The sequence below is a fragment of the Phascolarctos cinereus genome, unplaced genomic scaffold, assembly GCF_003287225.1.
Source record: "Phascolarctos cinereus isolate Bilbo 61053 unplaced genomic scaffold, phaCin_HiC Scaffold_1;HRSCAF=81, whole genome shotgun sequence".
In the NCBI taxonomy this organism is placed as follows: Eukaryota; Metazoa; Chordata; class Mammalia; order Diprotodontia; family Phascolarctidae; genus Phascolarctos; species Phascolarctos cinereus.
The window spans coordinates 28935719-28963172 of NW_027555514.1; the positions used below are offsets into that span (position 1 = coordinate 28935719).

General features: G+C 41.8%; 1 protein-coding gene across 1 annotated transcript in view; it reads right to left on the bottom strand.

Annotated features, from left to right (window-relative positions):
- RARB (retinoic acid receptor beta) overlaps positions 1-27454 on the bottom strand; it is an 829117-nt gene that overhangs the window by 378240 nt on the left and 423423 nt on the right. Inside the window, exon 4 of the mRNA XM_020971099.2 lies at positions 25838-26353. Coding sequence (XP_020826758.1) covers positions 25838-26021 — 184 coding nt within the window. The 5' untranslated portion in view covers positions 26022-26353. The remainder of the gene's footprint in view (positions 1-25837; positions 26354-27454) is intronic.

Sequence of the window (27454 nt, forward strand, 5' to 3'; positions counted from 1 at the left end):
TAAAAACGTCATCGGTGCGATTGGTAGGGAAATGAGCTTAGTTAAATCTGAAGTCAAAAGGCCTGCTTCCATATCCTAATTCATTACCTGAGTGATTCAGCAAATCATTTAACTTCTCTGGGCCTCAGTTTCCTCATCTAAAATAATCCTACCAGCTCTAAATCTCTTATGTTATAGATAGGGAATCTCAGCTATTAATCAACAAATATTTATTGAAGACATGATGTTTGAGGCACTAGGAATACAAAGAGGGGAAAAAAAGCTATTGTCTCTGACCTCCTCAAGGAGCTTATAGTCTAACTGAGGAGATAACATTAACACACCTGAGTATCTATATCTATATCTATATATATATATATATGTATATGTGTATGTATACACACACACACACACACACACACATATATATATTATATATATATATATATATAAATTCAAACAAATTAAAAAACACAATGTAGTATTGGGAAGGGGAAAGGTAATAAGCATTTATATAGCATCGACTCTGTGCCAAGCACTGTGAAAAGGTACTTTACAAATATTATCTCATTTGATCCTTTTAATTTGGAAGGGGGTGCCTTAGTAGCTGGTGAGCTAGCCAGCTCACCATATCTGGACCCCTTGACCCCCAAATAAAATTCTCCAGGGAAGCAAGGATCCCTCCAGGGCAAGAGTTCTTAACCTTTTTTATTTAATGGACCCATCTGGTAGTCTGGCTTAAAGTCTGGAGGAGCCTCTCAGAATAATACATTTAAATGTATAAAATAAAATGCATAGGTTGAGAAAGGAAACCAATTCTAGTGAAATGTAGTTATCAAAATGTATATTCAAAAAGCCCGTTCATGCACCCCAGGTTAAGGAGTTCTATTTGTCCACTAGTGCTGAGAAGGCAGATGGCTCTGTCTATAGGGGCACATGAATAGCAGAGTTAACTAGCTTGGGCTGCCTGGGGGAGACTGGCCCTGTAGGATGAAGCCTGAGGCAGCAGCTTCTGACTGGCCGGCCACCTGATGCCCATACTGAGGCTAAGGAAAGATTCATTTACCCCTTGGGTCTAACTAACATAAATAGTACTGGAAACATTCTGTATTTCTTTTCAGAGGCTTTATCCAGGGCAAGCATATCGCCCCCATATTACTGAAGCTGTCTGCTTAGAAATACCCCAATGTAAAGGTTTTAAACTAAAATTTACATTCTCTTAAAACTTTTTACTTCTGTCTTATTTTTGTGCACCACTCTCCTTACCAAATATAACTTTCCCCTTCCCTGGCCCTCCCCAGTCATTCTTCATAATAAAGGACAAGAGAAATTGAAAGAAGCATTTCAGCAGAAGTAACCCCTAGTCTGACAACATTCCGCACCCCTAATTCCACACCTCTGCAAAGAAGGTGCAAGGTACATTTCCTCGTTCTTCTAGGTGGCCAAGTTTGGTCATTTAAATTATACTGCATCTAGTGCATTTGGACTTCGGGCATTCTGTCCATTGACCTTACCATCATCTTATCCTGCGCTTTCCTGGTTTGGCTTTAAGACTGCCTACGTTCCCCTGCGTCCTTCATATTCATCACTTCTCATAGTACAATAACATGGAACACGAATACTAGTATGCATTGTCAGGAAATGCACAGACCAGAGAACATGTCTAAAGGTGTATTTGCTGGCAAAAGAGCTGACTGGTCCTGTGCAGCAAGTCAATACTCATTTTCTCTCCTTAGGAGAGTGTAGATGTGGGTGAATTTTTCCCTTGCCTATCAAATATTAAAAGAAATTTACATATAGGCACAACTCATAGGCCTCATCCACTGTTTACACAATCAGACAGAACCCAGGGGGTTTCCATGCAAGGCTTAAGTCTTTCTTCAATTCTTGCTACTGTTCAGTAGAATAAAAAGCACTTTGATCTTCAGTGAGCCGTGGAAACCTAATGGATTTGAGTTCTAATTTTTTTTCTTACAATATGCTTAGCCCAACTTGGGTGGTACAAGATGACCTGACAAAATAATCTGTTGAAAAATTCTATCTGTCTTGAAAGAAGGTGTGTGTGTGTGTGTGTGTGTTGTGTGTGTATGAAGGGGGCTGATCTTATCCAAGCCACCCCACAATTAGATATTTGCCCTGACTGGTCTCAGTTGGAACCCATTCATCTAAAGGCATGGTCTTGTTGGAAAAAACATTGTGTCCAGAGCCCAAAGTGACATTTAAAGGAAAAGCATAAAATCTGTACATTAACTCTGAATTACCTGGATTTCCTAAATGGCTTTTTTCCAGTCAGACATTGTCATTCTAACCTCTCAAGGAAACCTGGAGCCAGTCATACGAAGTTTCTAATCTGTGCCACCAAGCCTCCAATAATTGTTTTTTTTTCTTTTTAGGTGCTAGGCCTCCCATTTAGTATTGCCTTCTCAAGTCTGGATTTGGAGGGAAGGGGATGTCAGGGAAAGGAGGAAAGAAAGGAAGTCTGCACCAAGTCAGGGAGGCCAGTCAACTCACTTTGGGGAATTGACTGTGCCTGGATTTATCACAAGTGTTTTGAACCAGATGATTTTTTTTTGAGGGTACATCTGGCAACATCATAAAAACCCCTGGCCCCCAGCTATTATAGAGAAGTTACTTTTGTAAATCATTTATGAATATTACTGATGTAAGCTCATTCCAGGCAGCAGAAAAAGGAAATGAGGGGGACAAAGAGGAGGATGGAGGGGGGCTCTCATTTGGGAGAGGTTGTTCAGAGAGGGCTGCTGTTTGTCTTTGAAATGAGAAAACTATTTTTAAAAGTTCATAGATGGAAATTAAATTAAGCACAACTCAAGGAATCAGCCCAACAGTGGCTTTTTTATTTACCTTTTTCAGAAAACAAGGTCTTGAGTGGAGAAGCAGAGGCTCTCTAGGAAAATGTGTGACATCTACTGACCCCCACTGGATCCTGGCAGCCAGAAGCCTCCAGCTGAGCTCCAAGGGGTGAGTCACAAGAAGATGGGTAAATATTTCACTTTGCCCCCACTTGAAATTCAAAATTTTTCCTTGCTTTGTTAAACTAGGCTATGACTATTGCACGTGTCAGCGCCAAAGTGACCAAAAGAATAGCTAACGCCAGGGAAGACTTTATCATCCAGGGACTCTGAGCAAGCTTTTGGAAGGCTGTTTTTGGGAGATGGAGTGGGGTGGGCAACAAAGAGATTGAGGAACTCACTGCTCCTTGCATTAAGAAAGTGTTATTGAATCCTCCCTTTTTTTTACATCACAGAAGTTTCCTGATAGCCTCTTCCCTCTCCATAATACTCCCTGCCTTAAATCCTCAATTCGTCAAATATTTATTAAGCACCTCCTATGTACAGGCACAATGGGATTGTGCATTCTCTGAATTTTTCAGTTAATTGATAAATGGGAAAGCTGTGCCCCACTGACTGCTGAGTCTTGCTTGAGAAGTCCCGCCTCCTTCCTACTAGTACCATCATTGAAGATGCTCTGGAGTCCTACATAAATGACTCTCATAAAGATTTTGCATAGATGGGTGAGTAGAGACGCAGGCCAGTAGTTACCATCATTCTGTACGTCAAGTTTTGGTATTAATAAAATCAGAGAATTTTTCCCACGGCTTGGATGTGCTGTGTATGTGTTCCTTAACACCCCCCCCTCCCCGAACTGTGGTACTTCCTGCTTGGATTTCCTCTTCACACACCTATTGTTTGTTTATTATGAAAACAGCAACAATGACAACAACACACATTTGATTCAATACTTTCACAAGAACGCAAGTCTTATCCATGACTCAGAATCACTCGAATTTCCTTGGACTATACAGCAACAGAAATAGCCTTGATCAAGACCTCTGATAATAAATTTCAAGGTGAGGCACAGAACAAGGAGACATCTGTGCTCCCCAAAGGTATTCGCTGTTGTGTTGGGGAAGATCCAGCACTGAGACCAGATGGAGTAAGGATTCTTTGTGGATAATGAAGTCATCCAGTTGGAAGACATTGTGATGAACGCACCACAAACCCCGGACATGGCAAAGCCTACTGTCCAGATGAGACATGGATTCCCTATAAGGAATTTGGTCTGTCCACCCACACGGGAAAGACCAGGTGGATGAAGAATATCTAATGACCAGCCAGATTTCAATATGTATTTGGATGGACCCCCTATTGAGCCTTCTGAGTGATAACAAGAGAAGGAGTTGAGAAGGCAGTTAGGAGCAAGGAATGTGTCTAGTCTTCCTTTCTCAAGGTGCCTTGCAGTGTGAGAGTAGGTGTATCTAGGTCTGAGGAAGGTGGCCAACAATGCAATGTCTTCTATGTGACCCTGGGCAAGTTGGCCAACCTCAGTGAGCTTCAGATGTCTCATCTATATAATGAGAGGATAGGACTATATCCCCTCTGAGGTCCTTTCATGCTCTAAATCATTGTTCCATGATCCTCTATCGAGCAGATCTTTGCTGAGAATAATTTGGCTAGGTGAATACACATTCTCTTTTGAAAGACTTGTAAAGGGTGGTATAATTTTAAATTCTGGATTTCTAAGCAATTATTACAGAAAGGGCTCCCCTGACCCTTTGCCTTTGTGGGCTACAAAATTAACTGATGTCCATGGGAGATGGAAGTCATTTCTGTTTGCTTCTATTGTATGTAGTCTGACTGGGCAATAAACTCCTTCTGCCTCAGAGGTCTGTTGCAGCAGGAATCAATCATACAGAAACTCTTCCTCCTCCGTTGCACAGATGTGTGCGAGCTCTGATGAGCAGGTATATTTTGAAAGTTCAGCTATTTTGAGGCTAACTCATGAAAGTCAAAATCCCTTCTGCCTGTTTCATTGACCTATGGAGATGCTGTTCTGTCATCAAAATCTCTTCTACTCAATTGAAACTCATTTTGTTCTTTTCTGTTCTCAAAGTAAGGTATCCTCCCCTCCCTGTAATAACTCTTTGGGATATTTTCGCCCCTTGGCCTATTCTTCCCCAGACTAACTAAACCTAGTTCCTTTAACCTTCCTCAGAGGGCTTAGTTCCCTCCTCGGTCATTACCTTTTTAACAAGCCCTCCTTTGAACTCACTTTCTGTTCTCTTTCCCTTCCTCTCTACCTTTTAGCGTCCTAAATCAGGCACCCAGCGATAGGCCTAAATGGTGCTACCTCCAAGGAAAAGCCAGTGATGCTCACCATAACTAACAGGACCACTCAGGAGACAGTGTGGCTGTGTTGTGGCTAGAGAGCCCTCTTTGGGGTCAGGAAGATCTGGGTGTGAATCTTGCTTCTGACACAACCTGACTGCATGAGCCCTAGCAGTCACGTAACCTCTCACTGTCCCAGGCAACACTCTCATACTATAGGTTGGTTGTAATACAGCTGCTTATCTGCTCTGGCAGAGAGATCTCAATGTGACCAGAACAATAGAACTAGGAATTTAGAGTCAGAAGGGCCCTTCCAGGCCATTTCGTCCAACCCTCTCATTTTACAGAGTCTGGGAGGAATAAAATCACTCGCCTAACATCACACAGGTAGTAAGTGCCAGGGTCTGGCTTCGACCCCGGGTCCTCTGATTCCAAATCCAGGGTTCTTTCCACTGTACCATGCTGCTTTGCAAATGCCACATCTACGCAATTGTCGTTGTTTTGCACAATACTGAAAGGTAAGCCCTATTCTCTCCATTTTACACGTAAGAAAAGTGAGACTAGAAAATATTAAGGATCACATAGGTGGGAAGTCTCTGAGGTGGGATTCAAACCTAGATCTTCTGATGTTGAATTCCTGTACGTTGTTGAGCCATCCTAAAGGCCTGGCAAATGGTGCTCTTAAAGACAATTTCATTAGAAAAATATTCATCTTTTTCCAATTTTTTTTCGTTGGTCCTATGTGTATTTGCTGCTTTTCCAAGGAGTCATAGGAGAAAAAGTGATGAACCTGAGTGGAAGCTGTTTACTATCTATATGACATTGGGCAAGGCCTTTACCCTCCTTAGGCCTTGATTTCCTCGTTTGTGAAATGAAGGGTTGGCCTGGGTGACTGCTAAGGTCCTTTCTATGTCTAACTCTTATGGTCTATTATCTATGACCTTATAAACTAGCCATATTTTCTTCCGCTGTTTCTTGGATCTCTGATGTCAGAGACAGCAAGTGTCTGCCAGAATGCTTTAAGTACTCTAATGGGTGGTGGTACCACCAACACAACTATTCTTTCCTGCAATATAGATTTTGTAGACTTCCTACCCATCCTGTACCACTCTTGTCTATGCTCTCCATTACATTCTCCTCTGGACGGTCCTCCCAACGAGCTAGGGGCCTACCCCTCTTTCTTCTAAGGTTGCCAGGAGACCAGGGGAGTGTTCTGGACCAAGGATCTGCTAAGTATGCTTGGAACCTAACGAAAACCAGATAAAAAAGCAAAGCAAATGTCTAGTGGGCCTGATTCTTCTTAATGTGATTTTGACCTTTCTTCTCTCCCATTAAACCTGCCCAGACTGCTTCAACAAACATGGACTCTCGTCATCATCTGAACCTAGAACAACTCCTTTGACAATTAATCAGGCACTCTCATATAGGTGGTGCAGTGGATAGATCACTGGTCCTGGAGTCAGGAAGACCTGAGTTCAAATCTAGCCTCAGTTACTTGCTAATTGTGTGATCCTGGGCAAGTCACTTAACCCTTTGTGCTTCAGTTTCCTCATCTGTAAAATGAGCTGGAGAAGGAAATGGCCAACCATTCCAAGATCTTTGCCCAGAAAACCCCAGATGGGGTCATGAAGAGTCAGACATGACTGAAATGATTGAACAAATGAACTCATAGGGCTGGTTCGTTTTTTTTTCTTGTTACTATTTAAACTTCTCATGTTTGTATTTTGTCTTCTCAACAAGGCTGTGAGCTTCTTGAGGGCAAGGACTAGAACTTATATTTCTTTGTGTCCCCCATAGCACTTCACACAATGTCTTACCCTTAAGAGGTCCTCCATAATTATCTATTGCTGTTGCTTTCTTGCAGGTCTCGTGTACATAGGCCCATTTTCTTTGTTTGTGGTTGTATTCCAGAACTTGAGTTATTTTACAGATTCCTGGCCAACTTGTGGTTCACTCTGACCCTCCCTGCACTGTGTTCTATACCTTTTATTGTGCAAGGTAGGAACTGATGGCATTTGTCCTGGGAATGTCAACATTGTAATTGGTCTGGTGAAAGAATCTATATTTTTCTGGCCTATTTACTGAATTTTCAATGAAAAAAATAACAAAGCCATGAAGAAAGTGAAGAGACTTAATATATATCCTTGATTCTAGAGAAGGGGGCAAGTACCACAGATGATAAAGACCACCTCTCAGAAGCTAGTGCAGATGAGAAAGGAGGCGAGTGGCAAGGCAGCCCCACAGCCTTGCACAGAGCTGGTGCCTGGCAAACTGATGTTGCCGTTATGAATCAGTGTTTCATGAAACAAGGGTAGGGGTGGAAGTGGTGCATGATTAAATTCAACACGAACTACTCTAACTCCTAGCTAGCAAACTCGGGTGCTGACTGTCCTTTTTATATCTCTCCCTTGTTATGTCCCTCTTCCCTTTTAGCAGATCTGTGCTTCAAGCACTCAGAGTTCACTCATTCTTCACCTTGGTACCTAGAGCATCTTTCAGGTCAGTATCCCATCAAATCTTCCCCTATCCCCATCCCTACACCATAGCTCTTGACTCCTTGCCCCCATTTCTTTAAAAGAAATCTGTTCTACTGTCTACTTATAATGACCAAATCGGCCAAGGAGAAGAGAAGAGAAAATGCACCTTCTCTTTAAAGGAGAGAGGAGGGGCTATGGGCATGGAATGTTATATATGCAATCTGATAAGTCAATTGGTTTGGCTGAACTTGTAAGTTTGGGGTTTTTTTGTTTTTGTTTTTGTTTTCACAAAGGAAGACTTCTGGTTAGAGGAGTGGGGAGGAGCACAATGAGAAATGGAGGTAGTATCGAAATAAAAGGAAGCCAAAACCCAGAGCAAACAGATCCTTTTCTCTCTCCATTTCCCATAAGGCTCTCTTTTCAGAGGATAGCTTTTCTAATGCACTGATTCATATATACGGCATCAGAGTATGACACGAGTAAACAATGTGATAAAGATGCGTAGCTGGCTCCGTGGTTCTGAAGCCCTCAGTCCAAATTCCATCTTTCACATGTGCTGGATGTGTGACCCTGGGCAAATCACTTAACCTCTCACTGCTCTAGGCCAGAGGGGTCAAACTGTGCCAGAACCAAATTAAAATGTAATTGGGAAATGTTTAACAAAATTTAAAATTAAAAAAAAATACAGTACAATGTAGATAATGTTAATTGGTGGTTTTCTAGGTCAATTAAGTTGCCTGAAGGCTCTAGGCAGTTTTCTAAGGCTAAAAGTTGCAGAGAAGGTATTCTGAGTTCCATTAGTAGAGGAAGTTCTCTCCACCAATAAAATTAGTTTGACAATGGTATTAATTACTTAATTAATGGCATTAATTAATGGGCAATGCCATCTCTCTTGGTAACATATTTACATTTCAAAAGGAGGACCAATATGGTATCTGCTGCTCAGCCAAAATGGCAGCTAAGGATTTCACAGTCCACCTCCATGCTCTCCACTGTTGCCCGTGTGACAGGCCACTCAGGTTTTGCTGTGGCCCAAAGCCTGCTGGGGATTTCACAATCATTTCAAAAATATTGGAACTTTTCTTCCTGTTTCTTCTTAAAGATGCATCAAATTATGCCTCTTGAAGAGCTGGAGACTCAATGTGTTTATCTGTAGGTGAGTAACCTAAGCAGCTGGGAAAACTTGAGGGAAAATCCAAGCACTGGGAAAATCTCTCCTTTGCATTTCATGTCAAGGACCCAGAAGGGCGTGTAGAAAAGACTCCTGGGCAATGTGAACTTTGGGATAAAAGGAGTGAATGAACACCACTTGAGAAGGGGTGGAATTCACTATGCAAAATATTACAAATCATATTGTAACATGCTAAAAATAATGCAGAATGAGCCACGTTATCATTCCACCACAGACAGATGTTTGTACAGATGTTCTATTTCTAAACACTGCCATAATGAAGTAATTTTCCCTTCTTCATTTTTAGGGGAAAATTCCTGTATGAAAGAAAATTCCTACTATCTGTAACAAAATATCTGCCAGTTGAAGGAACATGTGAAAACTGTTCTAAATAGTTTTAGAATCTTTTTCTTCTCCTGTATCTGAATTCTCTTTAAAATTATACTCAATCTCAAAGATTCAATTATTACTTCTTAAAGAAAAAGAAAAACATATTTTATATTCTCTCAGAAATTAAGCTGGGCCTGCACAACTATATATTTCTATTTTAGATTAATTGGGGGGGGGCTTAAATGTTTTTCTTTCCTTCCACATATTGGTCTATAGGGAAGTGAAGCAGACTAGACAAGGTAGGTTGGGGACCAGAATCATAGGCACTAGGGAGTCCTTTGTCTGGAAAACGCCTTTCAACTTGGCAAAGACATTGTTAGTCAAAGGTGTAAACAGCTACCCTTTCCAACCTTTTTCAGTCTTATCTCGTCCTATGCCCTGTGCCAAAACTGGGTATCCTCCATGACACCATCTCCAAGTTCCTGCAGCCATGCCTCTGCCCACACTGTTCCTGTGCTTAGAATGCCTTCCCTCATCCTCTTCATCACCAATTGCTTTCCTACACAATCTTTAAGACCCAACTCAAATGTCACCTCTCCTATGGACCCTTCCCTAATCCATACTCCTATACCCTAAATCAATAATGTCTTTTTGTCCCGTTGGCTTCACAAAGTAATTTGTTTTACTTCATTCCTTATTCTATATTATTTCGTATTCTATACAATGGAGAGGTGAATGAATGGCGGATGTGAGCAGGCTGCACGAAGGTTTATGCAGATGCAGTGATGTGAAGGATGTTACCAAAGAATCCAGGGATTGGAAAAAAGGTGGTACAGTCATGTGAGGAAACAAGGGATGGCTCATGAAAAAAAGGAAACAAATAAGTATTGAGAACCTAGTATGTGCCAGGCACTGTGCTAACTGCTTTTCAAATATTTGTCTTATTTGATTCTCACAACAACTCTGAGAAATAGGTGCTATTATTATTCCCATTTCACAGTTGAGGGCACTGAGGCCAACAGAGGTTCAGTAACTTGCCCAGGGTCACACAACTGCTAAGTGTCTGAGGTCTCATTTAAACTTAGGTCTTCTCGACACCAAGACCAGCAATCTACTGCACCACCTAGCTGCCTTTCGTGGATAATGTATATGTGCATTATGTAATGCCATGGGAACTAGAGGAGGGCCCTTACCATGTTGAGTGAACCACTTGTGGGGAATTTCTAGGAGGACATGGACGTATAGGCACCAACGGCTCTGTCACCATATTGCTTCAGGCATCTCTTTCAATGATGCAGATCATAGCCAATCCATGCCTCTCCATCTTGGTCGTCTCTGGTCCACGCCTTCTTGAAAGCTGGCTATGAGAGGTCCACCCAATGTCTTAGGGGCCTTCTTCACTTTCTGCCAACATCGTGAGGATGCCAATGGGGCCCTCTGGCCAACCACCTGTCTTCTCTCCCCCTTGCTGTACAGCCGGCCCCCTCTTTCTTCTTCCATTACAACTCACTGATGCCATCTGCCCTTCACTCATTAATTGTAAGCTGCACTTACGCTTACTCACTATGTGTCTTCCCATTGGCCTCTGTGTGATGCTCATATTTAATTCTGCAGAGGCAATGACATTTCCTTTTTAACTGCCAGACAGCAGCCCTGGTAAGGAAAATGTTTGTATTGCAAAGGTAGAACTTTGTTTTCATGGGTTGAATCAAGTCCAGAGCTTACTCTGTGCTAGGCACTGTGCTAAAAATTAAGAATACAAATGAAAGCAGATAGAAAGACTGTCTCTCAAGGTCTCTCAGATCCCTCAAAACCCTCACATTCCAATGAAGGAAGATAACACATACAAGGTGGGGGTGGGTGGGGGTGGGGGTGGTCAGAAGGTACCTGTCAGGAAGCTTGGGATGAACAAAGGTGCTTCAGCCCCAACAGTTGTGAAGGGAAGTCAAGGCCTGTTTTACTTGCCCTCTCTACAGGTGACTCCCAGATCTCTCTATCCAGGCTTAATTTCTCTCCTGAACTGCAGTTGAACCTGCCCACCTGCCTCCTGGCTATCTCTCTAATTCCATATTATCTCCTCCAACTCAATAGGTCCAAATAGGATCTCATTAACTCTGGGTCCCCACCTTTACACTTCTTAATTCTGTTTGGAGCTCCACCCTCCTTCCAGTCACTGTGACTTACAACCTTGTCCTTGATTATCCCTTCCCTCCACCACCTACTCTTTCATCCAGTCAGTTGCCATGTCTTATCAATCCCACCTCATATTTCTTCCCTCTTCTCCATTCCCACGGCCCTATTTCATATCTTCATCACCTCAAGTCTGGACTATTGCAATGGCCTCTTACTTAATTACCTCGCTTCTAATCACTCCCCTCTCTAAAATGTTCTCTACACATTTGCCAAAACAATCTCTGCAAGACCTAGGTTTGACCACTCACTCTCCTTCTCAAAAAATGTCACTAGCTTGCTATCGCTCTGAAGATAAAACACAAATTCCTTAAAGCTCTTCAAAGTTGGCCTCTCCCCCACCTGAGTTTCCGACATCTAATATTTCTTCCTTTCATATCCTGTGTTCTACCTAACCTGAACTATCAGGCGTTCTTCAAATTTGGCGTTTCATCTCATCTCCATGGCTTTGTTTAGTCTGTCTGCCGTGCCTAACTTGGACTCTCTCCTCATTTTGGCTTCTTTCTGTTCAGTCATTTTTCATTTGTTTCTGACTCTTAATGACCCCATTTGAGGTTTTCTTGGCAGAAATACTAGAGTAGTTTGACATTTTCCTTTCCAGCTCATTTTACAGATGAGGAAACTGAGGCAAACCACGTGAAGTGACTTGCCCAGGGTCACACAACTAGTAAGTATCTGAGACCAGATTTGAACTCAGGAAGATGAGTCTGGGTATTCTACCTACTCTGCCACCTAAATGGCCCAAATTAGTTAAAAAAAGGAAGCTATAAAATGGATTGTTAATCTTCCTCTGCACTCTCAGATGTGAAGGCTTCTCAGCCAAGCCCTGGTCCCTTTAATCTTTCCTACCTCCCCAGGAAGCAGACTCCTATGGTCCCAGGGTGCTTCAGTACAGAAGCTGTTAAGTCCACCTCTCAGTCAACAGCCCTTCCTCTCCCATCCCCTTCCCCAGGAATCAATCGATTAGAATTAAACTCATTTGAAGATAGGATATAAATAAGAGTTGCTCCTGCAAAAGAAGTTCACATTCCTTTGTTGATTTCTTTGTTGGCTGCCCTCCTTGAGTTTTTTGTCTTGTTTTGAAGAAGATGGAACAGGAAAATCTTGTAATCCTCTCCCCAAGGTCAGGGCAGGAGTCATGGATTCTGTGAACATGACTACATGTGCCTGCATGTTGAGGAAGTTTCCACCAGGCTGATGGAAAATTCTGCCTCACCCAACACATACTTGAAGATAGTGGTTTCAAAGCAAAAAGTCAATGGGAGTTACCTCAAAACCAAGAGGAGAGGAAACATGCTTTGTAAAGAGCCTACTATGTGACAGGTACTGAGCTAAGTGCTGCGCAAATTTTTCTCATCTGATCCTTACAATAACCCTGGGAGGTAGGTGCTATTACTATCCCCATTTCACAGTTGAGTTAGCTGAGGAAGATATGATGTGCCCAAGGTCAGTGTCTGAGGCCAGATTTGAACTCAGTTCTTCCTCATTCCAGGCCTAGTGCTTTATCCATTGCATTACCTAGGTTGATGGGAAGTAGGTGCTATTATTATCCTCATTTTTCAGACGAGGAAACTCAGGCAAACAGAGATCAAGTGACTTTCCCAAGGTCACACAGCTGGTAAAGGTCTAAGGTCAGATTTGAACTCAGGTCTTCCTGACTCCAGGCCCAGTGCTTTATCTAGCTAAGTTATATATGGATTGCAATGTAGGTCTGAGAACAGCTTTCCCATATTAACAAAACCACAAATCTTTGACATACTCATTAATATCACTGGCAGTAAATCAACTTTTATTTATATGAAAAAATGAATGCCAAAGTGTTGTCCTTTAGATGGAGGCTTAGTTATATGAGCAATCACACTGTCTTCCAAAGAAGATGGTCCTTTGGAATGGTTAACCTAAAGCAGATTCCTTGGATGCAGACAGCAGGCAGTTCAATATAGAATTATACAGAGTGGACTGTTTTTACTGGAGGATGTAAGGGATTCTATTCAGTTGCTAAAAAGACAAGATTAAACTCTAAGTTACAGAATAAAGACTAAAAAAGAAATGGAGGGAGCTTTGGGCAGGGGTGGACTCTTTCCATATGTCATCCACACCATTACATCCCAAACATATCTAACATCAACTTTTTTTAAAAAAAATTAAAAAAAGAATTGTGTGGGAGTCAGAAAGTTTTGTGAATTGTCCATTGCAAGAGCTTTGTGGAAACAATTCTAACACTGCAATCTGCTTGCAATGGTAGCACTGGGTCTGAAGATTCAGGGTGCAAGTCAAGAATCCTACAGGGTGGCTAGGAAGCCCCCTGCCCTTCCCTCCCCTTCTATGCACCTCACTGTCTTTGCACAAGCTGCTGTTCTCTGCCCAACCCCACGCCTGGAATGATCTTCTGCACCTATGTCTCTTGGAAGCAGCACAAAGACTATACACTCGCCTTGGAATCAGAATGATTTGAGTTCAGATCTTGCCTCACGTATTAGTCGTTTGACCCTGGGCAATTAACTTGATCTTTCTCAGCCTCTATTTCCTAATCTGTAAAATGAAGATAATGAAGTACCCCACATTGGGTTATTGTGAAGATCAAAAGAGATAATTTATGCAAAGGGATTTGCTATCATTAAAAAACACTCTACAAACGTGAAATAGCATCATAATTACCATCATTTTTATCATCTCATTCTTTCCATCTTTTAAAAATAGTTTCAATTAGAAATGAAGTGAAGACAGGTCAACACTCTGTTATCATTCCTTTATATTTGATTTTTTGCAGGTAATTGTGTAGGACAGGTAGATAAAAATAACTGCTTTTATGAGAATATCCAAGTGTATCCTCATATTGTGAGGCAGTCACTAAACATTTATGAAGTTCTTACTATGTGCTGGGCACTGTGTTAAGCACTTGTGATACAAAGAAAGTCTTGTTGAAAGCATCCTCAGTGCAACTCCAGGAGAAAGCAGGAGAACAGTAATACTCATCCTGGTCCTCTATGGTTTTAACTTCTCCTTCTAGATCTCTATATTTTGAGAGCTTTTTGTGCAGTGAAACATGGAAATTGAGCATGAATATGGCTATATCTTTTAACATTTTTGTGGGTCAATGCTGGTTATGGGAACACACACACACACACACACACACACACACACACACATGCACATATAGGAATATATGGGAATACTGATGCTTTGAGTTCCACTATAGGTTATTTGCTGAATCCTGAAGTATAATTCTGGGTTCTGTATTCATAGCATGGGGATGTCTTATCTCAGTTTACAAAGGAAAGTGAGTTTCTGATGCCTGGGTCTTGCCATCTAATTACATCTTTCTAGTTATCTAATAGATGCTCAATTTTCGTATCTCACAGTTTCTACCATTTCATTACATAATCTGTACTGATCAATCAGATGATGAACTTTCTTGAATTTCTGGGGGCAATGACTTGATGGTGACACCCTCCCAGAAATCCATCTGCTTCTATAAACAAATCTTCACAATTCATTAATTTATTTGACAGACATCTATATCCACGTAGTTGTGGTTGAGTTCATGTTATTATCCAATACGACCCTTTTGATTCCACTCTTGAATCTTAATGATTTCATGGACTGTGTGTGGAGATAAACCACTTCTGCTCTACGTGTATCCACCATTGGATTCAACAAATCCAGTGATATATAACTGTTGTTGGCCTCTCTCATTGCTTTTTGAAGTGAAGTATATTTGTTCCAGAAGCATTTCTGTAAATTTTAAACTGTTTATTATTTACTTAAAGAACATTTGTCTTCTTCCTTCTTTTTGGCAAATCAGTGTTATTGTTTTCTGTAGCTTTCTTGGGTAGTAAGCCCTACTGCATTTCACTAACATTGTGAGGCTTTTCACATAGATGATTTATACTTCCACTGCCGCCCATTTTACCGAACCAAAAGTTTACATTAAAATTGTTACTGTTACTGTTCTGAATACAGATCAAAGCATGCTGTTTTTTTCCTCCCTCTCTCTCTGTATGTGTGTGTTTGGTCTGTATTTTCTTTTATAATGTGGCTAATATGGAAATATGTTTTGTATGATTGCACATGTATAACCTGCATCAAATTGCTCACTATCTCAAGATAGGGGGAGGAAAGGGAAGGAGGGAGGAAATTTGGAACTCAAAATTAAAAAAACGAATGTTAAAAGTTGTCTTTATTTGTAACTGGAAAAAATATAAAAAAAGACTGGTGGTGTGAAAAAGTGTTAATTCCTCTAAATGTGTTCTTCTCATTAATGTTTGATTTCACAATGCCAATCAGATCCTTAACACATTGAGCTTCACCTTTCTCCGTGGTAACTTTATGATTATTGTGTCTTCAGTCCTCATTCTTCCTTGGGGTACATAATGATTATACACATAAGTCCTAGTGATATTTTTTTTTTGGTTTTGTTTTTAGGCAATTAGGGTTAAGTGACTTGCCCAGGGTCACACAGCTAGTAAGTGTCAAGTGTTTGGTCTGAGGCCAAATTTGAACTCAGGCCCTCCTGACTTCAGGGCTGGTGCTCTATCCACTGCACCACCTAGCTGCCCCCAAATTATATTTTTAAGTCATTGGAGAAAGTCTCTAGAAGATAAAGGAGTTGTTTGATGTGATTTTCATTAGAGCCATGTAAGTTGATGCTATTTAAGTAGCAGCATGATGACCTGTGGATGCCCTTTGGAACTCTGAGGCTAACTTGCTGTCACTAAGTCCCATTTCCTTTGCATGAAATACATGCAAACATATACATATACATATACATATACATATACATATACATATACATATACATATACATATACATATACATATACATATACATATACATATACATGTACATATACATACATGAGGGAGTGCAGCAGAGTAGGCAAAGAACTGGCCTCAGAGTAAAGAGGACATAGGTCTAATTCCCGTTTCTGTCACTTACTAGTTAGGTGATCTTGGACAAAGTTCCTTACACTCTTAGTGAAACAGAGAACTCTTGAAGATTGTGATTTGTGAGAAGGTACAGACCTGCTTTGTTAGAGAGAGTCCTTCACTGGGAACACTCTTTATACCGGTCTAGTCCAATATGTGTGCATGGACATATACATAAGCATATACATATGTACATGCTTTGTATATATATAAATATATGTGACACACATGAATATATGTTGCATAACACATGTGTCCAATTACATATACACACATATATTATAATTGTATCCACATACAAGGACCCACAAATGTGTGTATAAATGAAGGAAATGGGTCTATATGAGACAGTGGTGAGACAGGGCAGTGGAGCCAAAAGAGTAGTGGGTTGATTACCCAGGGAAAGGCCATTGAGGATTGTGATCTAGAAGGCTGAACAAAATCAAAGTGAACTAGAATAAACAGTCTATGCAAATCAGAGAGGAGAGAAGGTGAGCGATTAACAACTTTGGGTCAAAATAATAAAGAATAACAATATGAGATCTTCAATTCGGAGCTGGACTTCTCGGCCATGTAGGGCTGGGGAAGTTATTTCTGAATCAGGGATTCTCGACTCTTTCTGTGGCACAGAATCCTTTGGCAGTGTCTGGTGAAGGCAGTGGTTTAGTTTCAGAATGTTGCTTTTAAATCCATAAAATCAAATATGCAGGCTAACGAAAGAAGCCAATTATATTGAAATAAAGGTATTTTTAACAAAAAGTTCATTTTCTAGAGTATTACACTCATTCCAATTATGAGACCTGAGGTTGAAGCCTGCAGATTTTGGGGAGCAAAGACTCCTCAAGGCGAGTTGACCTGGATCTTACACAGATCTGTTGTGTGCAGGGACTAGGAAGCAAAGGGGATCTGGCCATCAAGGGTAAGGAAAGAAATCATTATCATTAATATTTTTTACTTGTGGACATTGGGGATAAGGGGTGTGGGCCTACAGCTGGAAGGGACTAGAAATATTTGCTATGAAGGAGGAAAAATATTTTCCTCAATCTTTATCCAGCAGCTCGAGCCAAAGGAAAGGACTGAGAAGGTAAAAGAAAGTCTCTGAGAGGACAAAATCATGAGGCAGCATCCTACAATTCCTTGCCAAAGTTTTCTAGGGAGAGATTTCCCTACAGGTGTGGTAACAGCCCTATGTAAAACGAAAATAGGAGTTCATGCAATCTGCTCCAGAGCTGCTCAGGCATGGTGGAACTGCTCCCAACACCAAAGGAAAAGGAAAACAAGCCACCTTTCTGGGTTTACTCAGCCAGTGGCAGGGTCCTAGAGAATAACCTCTGTGTGTGTGTGTGTGTGTGTGTGTGTGTGTGTGTGCGCGCGCGCATGCATGTGCATGCACATGTGTTCAAGTGGTCATGTGTGCATACATGTACACATGTGTGTATATGTATGTGTACATGCATGCGTGTGCATGTTCTAGCAGGGGTAAATGTTAAACAAGAAAAGGATAGAGTCAAGCACAGAACTGTGAGCATCTGCCCAAGGGCCTTTATGAAGTCTGTATCTACATGGAGCGTGAGTTCCAGAAATGGTACTTGTTACCAACACATTTCTTTAATTCCTCATGGGCGTGGTGGCTCCTGGTCTGGGATCAGAAGATTCTAGAATTAGAAATGGAAGGGACCTCAGGACTCATTTAGTGCAACCCCCTTCATTTTACAGCTCATAGGGCCATAAGTCCAGAACTGAAAGGGACCAAAAGGCCATCTAGAACAAATGAGGAAATGGAGGCTCAGAAAGATTAAATGATCTTCCGGTGGCCAAGCCGATCCTCTGACTCCAAGGCCGGCACTCTTTCCACTACCCCTACTAAGGGGCGGAGGAGAGAGAGAAGAGAAGCAGGCATTTGTTAAGTGTCTACTAGGTGCCAAGCACTGTGCTAAGTGCCTTACAATTATCATTTCATTTGATTTTCACAACAACCCTGGGAGGTAGGTGCTATTAATATTTCCATTTTACAGTTGAGAAAACCAAGCAAATAGAAGGTTAGTGGTCTGCCCAGGGTCACGTGGCTAGTACACATCCAAGATTGGATTTGAACTCAGGCTGACTCCAGGCTCAGAGCTCTATCCACTGTGCCATCTAGCTGACTATGTAATGGGTGAGGGCCATCTCCAGTAGTCCTGATCTGTATCTGGCCATTTGACTAGGATGGTCCGGAGGAAAAAGTGAGGCTGGTGACTTTGCACAGCTCTCCCTCACTTAACCCAATTCACTTGCATGTTACGGCATCCCCTCCCTGATGTCATGGTCTTCGTCAACAATGAAGGATAAACAATAACAACAACGACAATGTGGGATGGGTAGAAACTTCAGCGATAAGCAGAGGAAGTGAGTTACAGCACAATAACCAGTAGTCGCCCTGCCCCAAATGCTTTTTTACAGTGAAAGTTTCCAACAAGACTTGTCCAAACTCAAGTGACTAGTTCTCTATAGACCTGTCAGCCTCTCCTCGTAACACTTGCAGACCATCACTGAATGTTGCTAACTCCACTTCCACACCTCTCTCTCTCTCAATGGTCCCCTTCACTCCACCAGCTTCAGGCTCTCATCGCCTCTTGCTTAGACTATGACAGGAACCTCCTAATATAACTTCCAGGCTTCCTGTCTCCCCCTTCTCTATCCTCCATGTGACTGCCAAAGTAATTCTCCTACGGCACAAGCCTGACTATGTCGCAGCCCTGCCCAAGAGCCTTATCCATATTCCTATGACCCCCTTGGCATCTCTCAACAGAAGAAATGGGAGCAATGGGTGGCTGCTGAAGAAAGAGAAATTGAGCCCAATCTAAGGAAAACTCATTAATGCACCTCTCCAAAGGTGAGGACGAAGACATCCTCCCTAGATATCTTTAGTCATTCCACAGGTATGGTGTTGAAGACTGGATGGCCCCCAGGATCCAGTCCATGTCTATGAACCTGTGAAGTCGCCATTTTCTAGAGGGATTCCAGTAAGGGGAATCCACTTATTAATTCTCATTCCTTCTCTCTTTACTTACATGTATAAGCATCCCTTTCACCAGAAAATCATCTTGAGGAGTGAGTCACATGTAAACCCTCCATTGCATTAAAAATTTAAAGACTTTTCTTTTCCAGGAGCAGAATTCCTAAGTTGAGTCTTACCTTTTGGAAATGTACTTAACTTGATAAAATTGAACAATAATCTTTTGTTTCTAATTCACAGTCACATCATCTCGATCCCACGAGTGTCAGCCCAATGCTACTTAGAGTGTACAACTCTCCATTAAAAGTATTCTAAAGACTACAGATTACACTCAACTAGAGTCTGGGGAAATTACAGGGACATTAAGACGAGGACATAAAGGTTCCTTTAGATTTGGGTAAGAGAAACATTGGAGCAATAAATGTCATTCACCATCTCCAGATAGTCTTCTTACACAACCCAGATGTGACTTTAGACATAGTCAAGACCACCGTGCATCCATTCCAAAATGAGCTAATATTTCAAACCATTTTTAAAAGTGGGCTGTATTTTGTTAAACAAATGTTTAGATGTTTCTAGTGAAGCGAAATGGGAAAAGCGCTGGACCTGGAGACAGAAGACCAAGGTTCGAATTCAGCTCTGCTACTTATTGCCTGTTTACCTGGGGCAAGTCCCTTTACCTCCTGCAGCCTGAGTTTCTTTATTTTAAAAATGAGGGAGTGGAATTAAATGACTTTTCAGTTCTCTCCCCATGTGTTATCTAAGACAGGATGAAAGAGGCAAATAGTTACCATGAAATCGATTCTGTTCATTCCCCAAAGGAATTTTCTCCAATTTCCTTTTCCTCATTTTCATTTGGAAAATAATGGAGCAAAGGCTGGAGAGGAAACATGGCATAGTGGATACAGGGCCAGCTTCTGAGTCAGAAAGGCCTTGGCTTAAGTCCTACCTCTGAGACACACTGGCTCCGACTCTGCTCGAGTCACATTATTTTCTCAATGCCCCAGCAATACTCTAAGGTGCCAGTCTGCATTGGAGAGTGTTTCTTCAGTGGATGTTTCTCTCCCTGGTGAAATCACAGTTCCAGAACCAAAAAGAGTGCTACATAGATACACCTTTGACAACTGTGAGCTAGCATTCATTGAATGCCAACCTTATACCAGAGACTTGAAAGCTTGGCATAGTTGGAATCCCTGCCCACAGGCATGACACAGAGAAGAAGAGAACAACATAGACCGGGGGGGGAGGGGAGTCTGTGGGGTATTCCTGGATGGATTTGTGCTGTCTGAGGTGGTCAGAAGTGATTCAGGGCGAAGCCTTTCTCCCCCAGTTTAGTCTGTGGCCCTTAATTCCTTGGCAAAGATTACCAACCTAACAGTGCCTCGTAGTTTCAATAAGCTGGGTAAAGGGTCTCTATGTAGTCTAAGAAGGTTGGACCAAATGACTTTCCTAATATCTTCTGTCGCTCAGTCTATGAGCTTATGGAACTACGGCCATCATTGAACTATGATAAGAAAAGGCTTCGACATGAGAATAATTTTATGGCCTGCCACATGTAACTCTGGGAGCTTAACAAAGTCTCCAGAATGCTGTATTTTTTTAAGTGAATACTCTATCTGGTGACTTTGATAGGATGAAGGCACTTTCTGGATATTAAACAAGAAAGAAAAGAAGCAATCCTTATTTTGAGAGGCTGGAGTTCAACCAAGACTACTTGGAAAGAGACCCAAAAGCCAAAAATGCTTCCTCACATTTTCCAGTTTCTGAAAACCTATGAAAAGCACATGTGGTATAATGATACAGAAACATTAGCACAGGGAGACATGCAAAGAGAGGTGGACCCATGGACACAACTTTTGTAAAGACCATGGAACATAAAACATTGTGTGTTCCCTTGTACATTCTATTACAACTCTCCCCATTGGAATTTGTAATTCATTGGAATGAAAAATCCCTCTCTCACCAGGATGAGGCTGGCTAGAACTCCAAAATGGGCCTCTAGCTTGATAGGTCTAGGCCATAATTCTCATAACGATGGAGAAGAGGAGAGGGGGCTGTAATCTTAAAAATGGTCAATTTAGTAAATGCTCTATCTTGGCCATGAAAAATAAATGAAAAGTATACTTCTCCCCTTTTGTTGGAAAGGTGGGATATGATGCATGTGGGATGTTATATAAAATGTGAGACATTGTTTTGTTGGTTTGACTTAATTACTTGTCTTTGGGGTGGGTGGAGATGCAGAGATAGGTGTTTCATAAATGTAAAATATAAATGAAAGAACTCATTACCCGCAATGGCAGACAGTTATACTTCCATATATTCTCTAATTAAAAGAAAAGTTTTCTTTACATTAAGCCTAAATTTGTTTCAATACAACATCTATGTACTCTACCTAGCTCTTTCCTACGGGCCAGAGGGAACAGGTCTAATCCCTCTTACATAAGACAGACTTTAGATGCCTCAAGACAATTACCATGTCCAACCCTTTGGCTAAACTTTCTGATTCCTTTCAATTGATCCTCCTATCACATGAACATGAGAGCCTTCATTATTCTGAGCAATAAATAGAATGCGAGATCTGGCCCAGAGAATTGACATTTTATATATACTTGTTCTGTGTATACTTATATATGTATGCACAGCCTGAATTGCCCAATAGAATGTAAGCCTCTTAAGGGCAAGGATTATCTAATTTCTGTCTTCGTTTTCCCAGTCTATAGCACAGTACCTGTTATGTAGTAGTAAGAGAGGAAAAAGAAATGGATGAGAAGGAGTGGTAGTAGTAGAAGTAGTAATAAATAAGGATAATAAATTATTTAAAAAAATAACTAACATGTATATAGTGCTTTAAAGTTCACCAAGCATTTTACAAAGGTTATCTCATTTGATCCCTGTAACAACCTTGTGAAGAAGGTGCTATTAATCATCCTCATTTTACAGATGAGGAAACCAAGGCACAGAGAGATTAAGTGACTTGCCTAGGGTCATGTAGCTAGTAAGTATCTGAAGCTGGATTCAAACTCAGGTCTACTCCAAGTCCAATCAAAGCTCTATCCACTGAGCCACGTGGTGCTATACAGTAGACGTGTAAATGCCTAATGATTGGTTGATTAGACTAAGAAATCATGGAATATGAGCAAGTTTGGGCTACATAGAGACATAAGACACTGTGCTCCTTGGCCTGTGGGGCAGTCATTACCTGGGTTTGGTTTGGTTTTTATCTCTCCCTTGGGCGGGACCTTTCACCCACAGTCATGTTGCCCTTTGGCCCTAGTAAGGAGAATTTGTCTGTGTAGTTACGTTCTAAACCATCAGGAGTGGCATCCCAAAGACAAGCCCCAAAGATCAGGCTAATTGATTGTCTGGCAAGTGCTTACAAATGGGGAAGCCTAGTCTGGTAAAGGTATTTTGACAGATCTCCTGGTAAAATATCCTTACAAAGCAACTGATGCCTGAAGTGCGTGCCCTCATGTCTGTCTCCCTCTTGATGACCTTCCCATTCAAGCACAGCAGACTTTCTTAGGCAAGCATGGCTTTTATTAGGTGTTATTCCTACAGAATTCCCTAGCTTTGGTTATAACACCCATCTTAGAACTCTGGAAATCCAGCAACTTCATTCTCTACTAAAAGATTCCCTACTTGTACCATTCACACCGTCTCCTTCCCTGAGAATCTTTTAACGAATTGAAGACTGTGAAAGAGATCACTCCTTTTTTACTGTCAAATGAGCAGCTGCCATGTCGTCTAGTGGAGCGACCGTGATCTTTCCAAAGTCACAGAATAAAGAGCAATGAGACCTTGGCAAAACTATGGAACAGCTGGAGACACTCGTTATGTGCTGTGCCCTTACTCCCCATTGGTGTTGTTCTCTCATCCTCCATATCAACATCCACCCATAATTCCTTGGTGTGTCCTCAGGAAAGGATCTGATATCAGCTGTTCACAATCCAATGCGAACTTGAGGGGATGGGTATTGTCCCAGGGCTGCTCACATTTTTAGCCTCAAGCCTGATTATGAAATGAACATGTTTGTTCCTTGCTAAAGGAATTTCAGATGAATCCCATGGTCAGCAAAGAGGAGGGAGAGGCGTTATTTTCACCAGCACTGAACCCTGAAATCACACTACTCAGGGGCCCCAGTCCCCACCTAAAACGATCATCTACTTTCCACCTTTACTGCTCCTTTTCGCATCGCTTCATCAATTAATATTCCTTTTAAAAGTGGTAGCCAGACCTGCAAGTTGTTTGCTTGTAAAAACTTCAAAAGCCCAAACTTTATAGTTATTCACTTGTTAGCAGTGCCTGGTGGACTTTCAAGGGGAAGGGGCAGGAGCTCACTACCATGCAAATGGAACAGGAGACAAGCACATCAGAAGGGGAAATCAGGTGAGCCTGCCCTTGACCAACTCTTCATGACCCCAAGATTCTCTGTGAAGCAAAGTCCTATCTTGGGAACACCACTCTTCTTCTGGTGATGCTGTTTGGTTATGAATCATGGAATTTTACCAACTCTGAAGATCTGAAGGTAAAGATCAGCCAAAAGGCCATGCAGGGGTGCATGGTGGGTACAAGGAGGCTGAAACATATTGCAAACAGGGAATTATGTAGAGGAAGGGAAGTCAAGAATGTCGTTAGAAAAACATATGAGGAATAAAGAAAATAGGTTGTTCGTGCTACAACGGCAGTGGATAACCGAAGGATAGACTGAGGGCTCTATGGAGATACTCATTGAGATGTATCCTGAAGATGTCATGTGCAAGGCCCCTAATCAGTTGATTGAACAATCCCTCCCCCATCCCCAGTTGAACTTATGGGAGGACTATGGACGGCTTGCTTGAGTATGAGTGGAAGGATCACCCCCATCTTGGAGGCTACAGATCTCAATGGAGTATTAGAGTATTAATATCGGATATAGTACTCTCACTATTGCACTGATAAAATGCACTTACACACACACATACACATGCGCAGAGGTTTATCTATCTATTACTATGTGAAGGCTACAGTCAAGGGATTTATGAGGAATGACCTGTTGATCTCATTTCCAAGCCATCTGAACTTGATATTCAAGTTTACCTGGTGAAGCCAAGATGAACCCCAAGGAATTCTTGCTTTTGCAGCCAAGGGGCAGAGCTTCAGAGATAATAATAATGTTGTTATAGCTCATATTTATATTGCTCTTTATTCTGTGACTTTAGGTGCTTTGTAAAGTATGAAGAAAGCAGGATAATGTAATTATTTTGACATTTACAAATAAAGAAAATGGGGTTCAGAGAAGTTAAGGAGGGACGCTTATGGTCCAACAAAGCATCCTAGAGGGTGGCGGGTCAATAATTGAAAGAATGTGGTTGGGGGGAGGGGATGGCTAGCCCCTCTTCTGGAGAAACAGACATCTGTGGCTACTGGTGATCATGTTTATGTCTCATAGAAATAAAGGGGTGCAGGCACAGAGGGGCACCACTTCTGTCCACAAACCATGGCATGTGACTTGGGGATCCCAGGAAAAGGTGGGATCAAGGAAGGCCATAAAGTCAGGAAGATCTGAGTTTAAATAAATGCTTGCACACCACTTCTTCTACCCTTCCCATTCCCCCAAACTGTGTTTTACCAATTGAAAATAATTACTAGTAACACTTATGTAAAGTGTCATGGAAAGTCGTAGAATTTTAGAACCAGATGGGACCTTCAAGATCATTTATACCAACTCCCTTATTTAAGACAGGTAGAAACTGAGCAGGTGGAAGATGAGCTCTCTTGAACCTGAAATATTATGAGAAGCCGCTAAACCGAAACCAATAGAAGCCTTGCCGATACCTGCTATAACCTAGTTGGGTCCTCTTTATGTTAGTTTTCCTTTGCAACGACATATGAATAGGGAGAGCTAATTCCTGTAAAGTAAATTTGCTCAGTGAGTATGTGAATCCAGTCTTGGACAGATAACACATTTGGCAAATAGCATAAGCCTTGTTAAGACATAATCTGCTTTACTGGTAAGAATATTTCCTTTGGCCAGTGCTTTATCTGTGTAATTCTTCACATCCAGAATTTTGAAAATGATACCCAATGGATTCATGAAGTAGGCTTGGGTGTGTGTGCACCATGTGTTGGGGAAATGGTTAATAATGAGAGAGAGAGAGAGAGAGAGAGAGAGAGAGAGAGAGAGAGAGAGAGAGAGAGAGAGAGGGGAATATAATAAATTGACTCAGGAAGTCAAAATGTTTATAGCCAAGAGACAGGAAATGATTATCAGAGACCATGATTCAACGTCTAACATTATACATTGGGATTTTCAAAGCACGTATCCCTAGCAGAATTCTTATGAGATTTACTACACGGCTAATATTCTAAAACTATTTCATCCCATAGCCATAGATGACCCTTAGCTTCATTACAGAATGCCAACATTAAAAGTAGAAAACAAAAAATATTTGCTCGTGGTCCGAATAATTGTTAGTTATAAAGTTTCTAGCTAGCAACAAAACATTGGCATAGAAAGTTGAAACACAAATGTAATAGAAACAGCATCATCCCATTCTGAGGACAGAGGAAACACTGACCATCTCATCAAGCTGACCCAGGATGAAAAGAAAGAAGAAGAAAGAAAACAGAACGACCATATGACATTTCCGGTTTCACTTACTTGCAGGGGACGGGGTGCTGCATCCACTGGTGGGAGGATGGCCATGGAGTCCATGAAGAGAAGGGAGGGAAAGTCCACTAATGACTGGAGGGAAGAGTAACGGATATGGGGTGGCTGGATAGTGGTTCATATGTCCATTCACTGCTGGGACCGGACACGTGTGGCTGCTGGTGGTCATGTTCATGTCTCACAGAATTAAAGGGTTGCAGGCACTGAAGGGCATCACTCCGGTCCCCAAACCAAGGTGTGTGACTTAGGGATCCCTGGAAGAGGCGGGATCGAGGAAGGGCAGGAAAGCTGCGGCTCTGGGTGAGGAGCCAATGAAGCCAGTGTTCCACAGACGATAGTGATTATCAGAGCCGTTGCTGCGCCTGTTTTATTTTGCAATGCCTATCACAAGCAGGAGGAAGACGTCTTTTTCTTGGTTGTTCTGTTTCTTCGTCTCTGGGGCACCAGCTCAACCCCAGTGCCAGGCTGAGAGGAAGGAGTCACTTCATGGGCTTGCACCGCTACCCTCTGCAAAGGGAAAAAAAGAGAGAGAACCCTGATATAACCAAAGGAGCCAGTCTCCATTTCGTTAAAAAGGGTAATATGGAAGGCTTCTCCAATGAGATGAATGAATCTACTTCCTAACAATTTCTCCTTCTAATACAGTCAGGACTAGGGTAGGATAGCTGGGATCAGTCATTTAGAGGTTGCCACTGCATCCATCTCTGATATCCTCTTTTGTTTGGCTCCACCCCACAAATGGACACATCCTACTCATCCCTTCCCCAACCTGCTGGGTGAAGCTGCTTCCACTTTACTGCTTGACTCCATTCCAGGCAGTAGAGATTGACTGCTTCCTTTGCCACCAGCCTTGTCTGTCAATAGGAGCCCTGCCCAACCTCTTACTAGAGCTGTTGACCTACATCAGAATTATCTCAGTTCAGAAACTTTGGATAGCACTCTTCTTTCTCTCGGAGACTATACCCACCCTTGGTGGCCTCTCCCAGCAATGGCCTCCCCAGAGGCAAACCTCTATTGTGGCCAGGTCTGTGGCCCAAGGTACTTTATATCTCCAGGTTCGAGGTCTCTTGGACCCTTGATCCGAACATGGTGCTTACAGTATTTGATACACAGTAAACACTCAATTTTTTTTTTTGTTGTTGTTGATAGAATGTTTGACTGCCTCAGATTAAAGAATTGTTAGCTACATATCTGGGAATGAAAAAGAAAGGTTAGATTCAAAAACTGGTATAAAGGAAAATTTAGCAAGACTTGGTAAGCTAAATGGGGCAGTGGATAGAGTTCTGGGCCTGGAGATAGAACCCTGACTTCAGATTTGGCCTTACCAGCTATGACATCCTGGGAAAGTCATTTAACTTCTTTCTACTTCAGTTTCCTGAACTGTAAAATGGAGACAATAATAGCACCGACCTCCCAGGGTTGTTATTAGTATCAGATAACGTAATGTTTTTATAGAGCTTAACACAGTTCGTGGCGGAGTAGGTGCTTAATAAATGCTTATTGCCTGCTCCTTCCTTCCTTCCTTCCTTTCTCCTTTCCTCCATCTCTCCCTCCCTCTCTTCCTTCCTTCCTTCTTACTTTCCTTTCCCCTCTTTTCTTTCTTTTTCT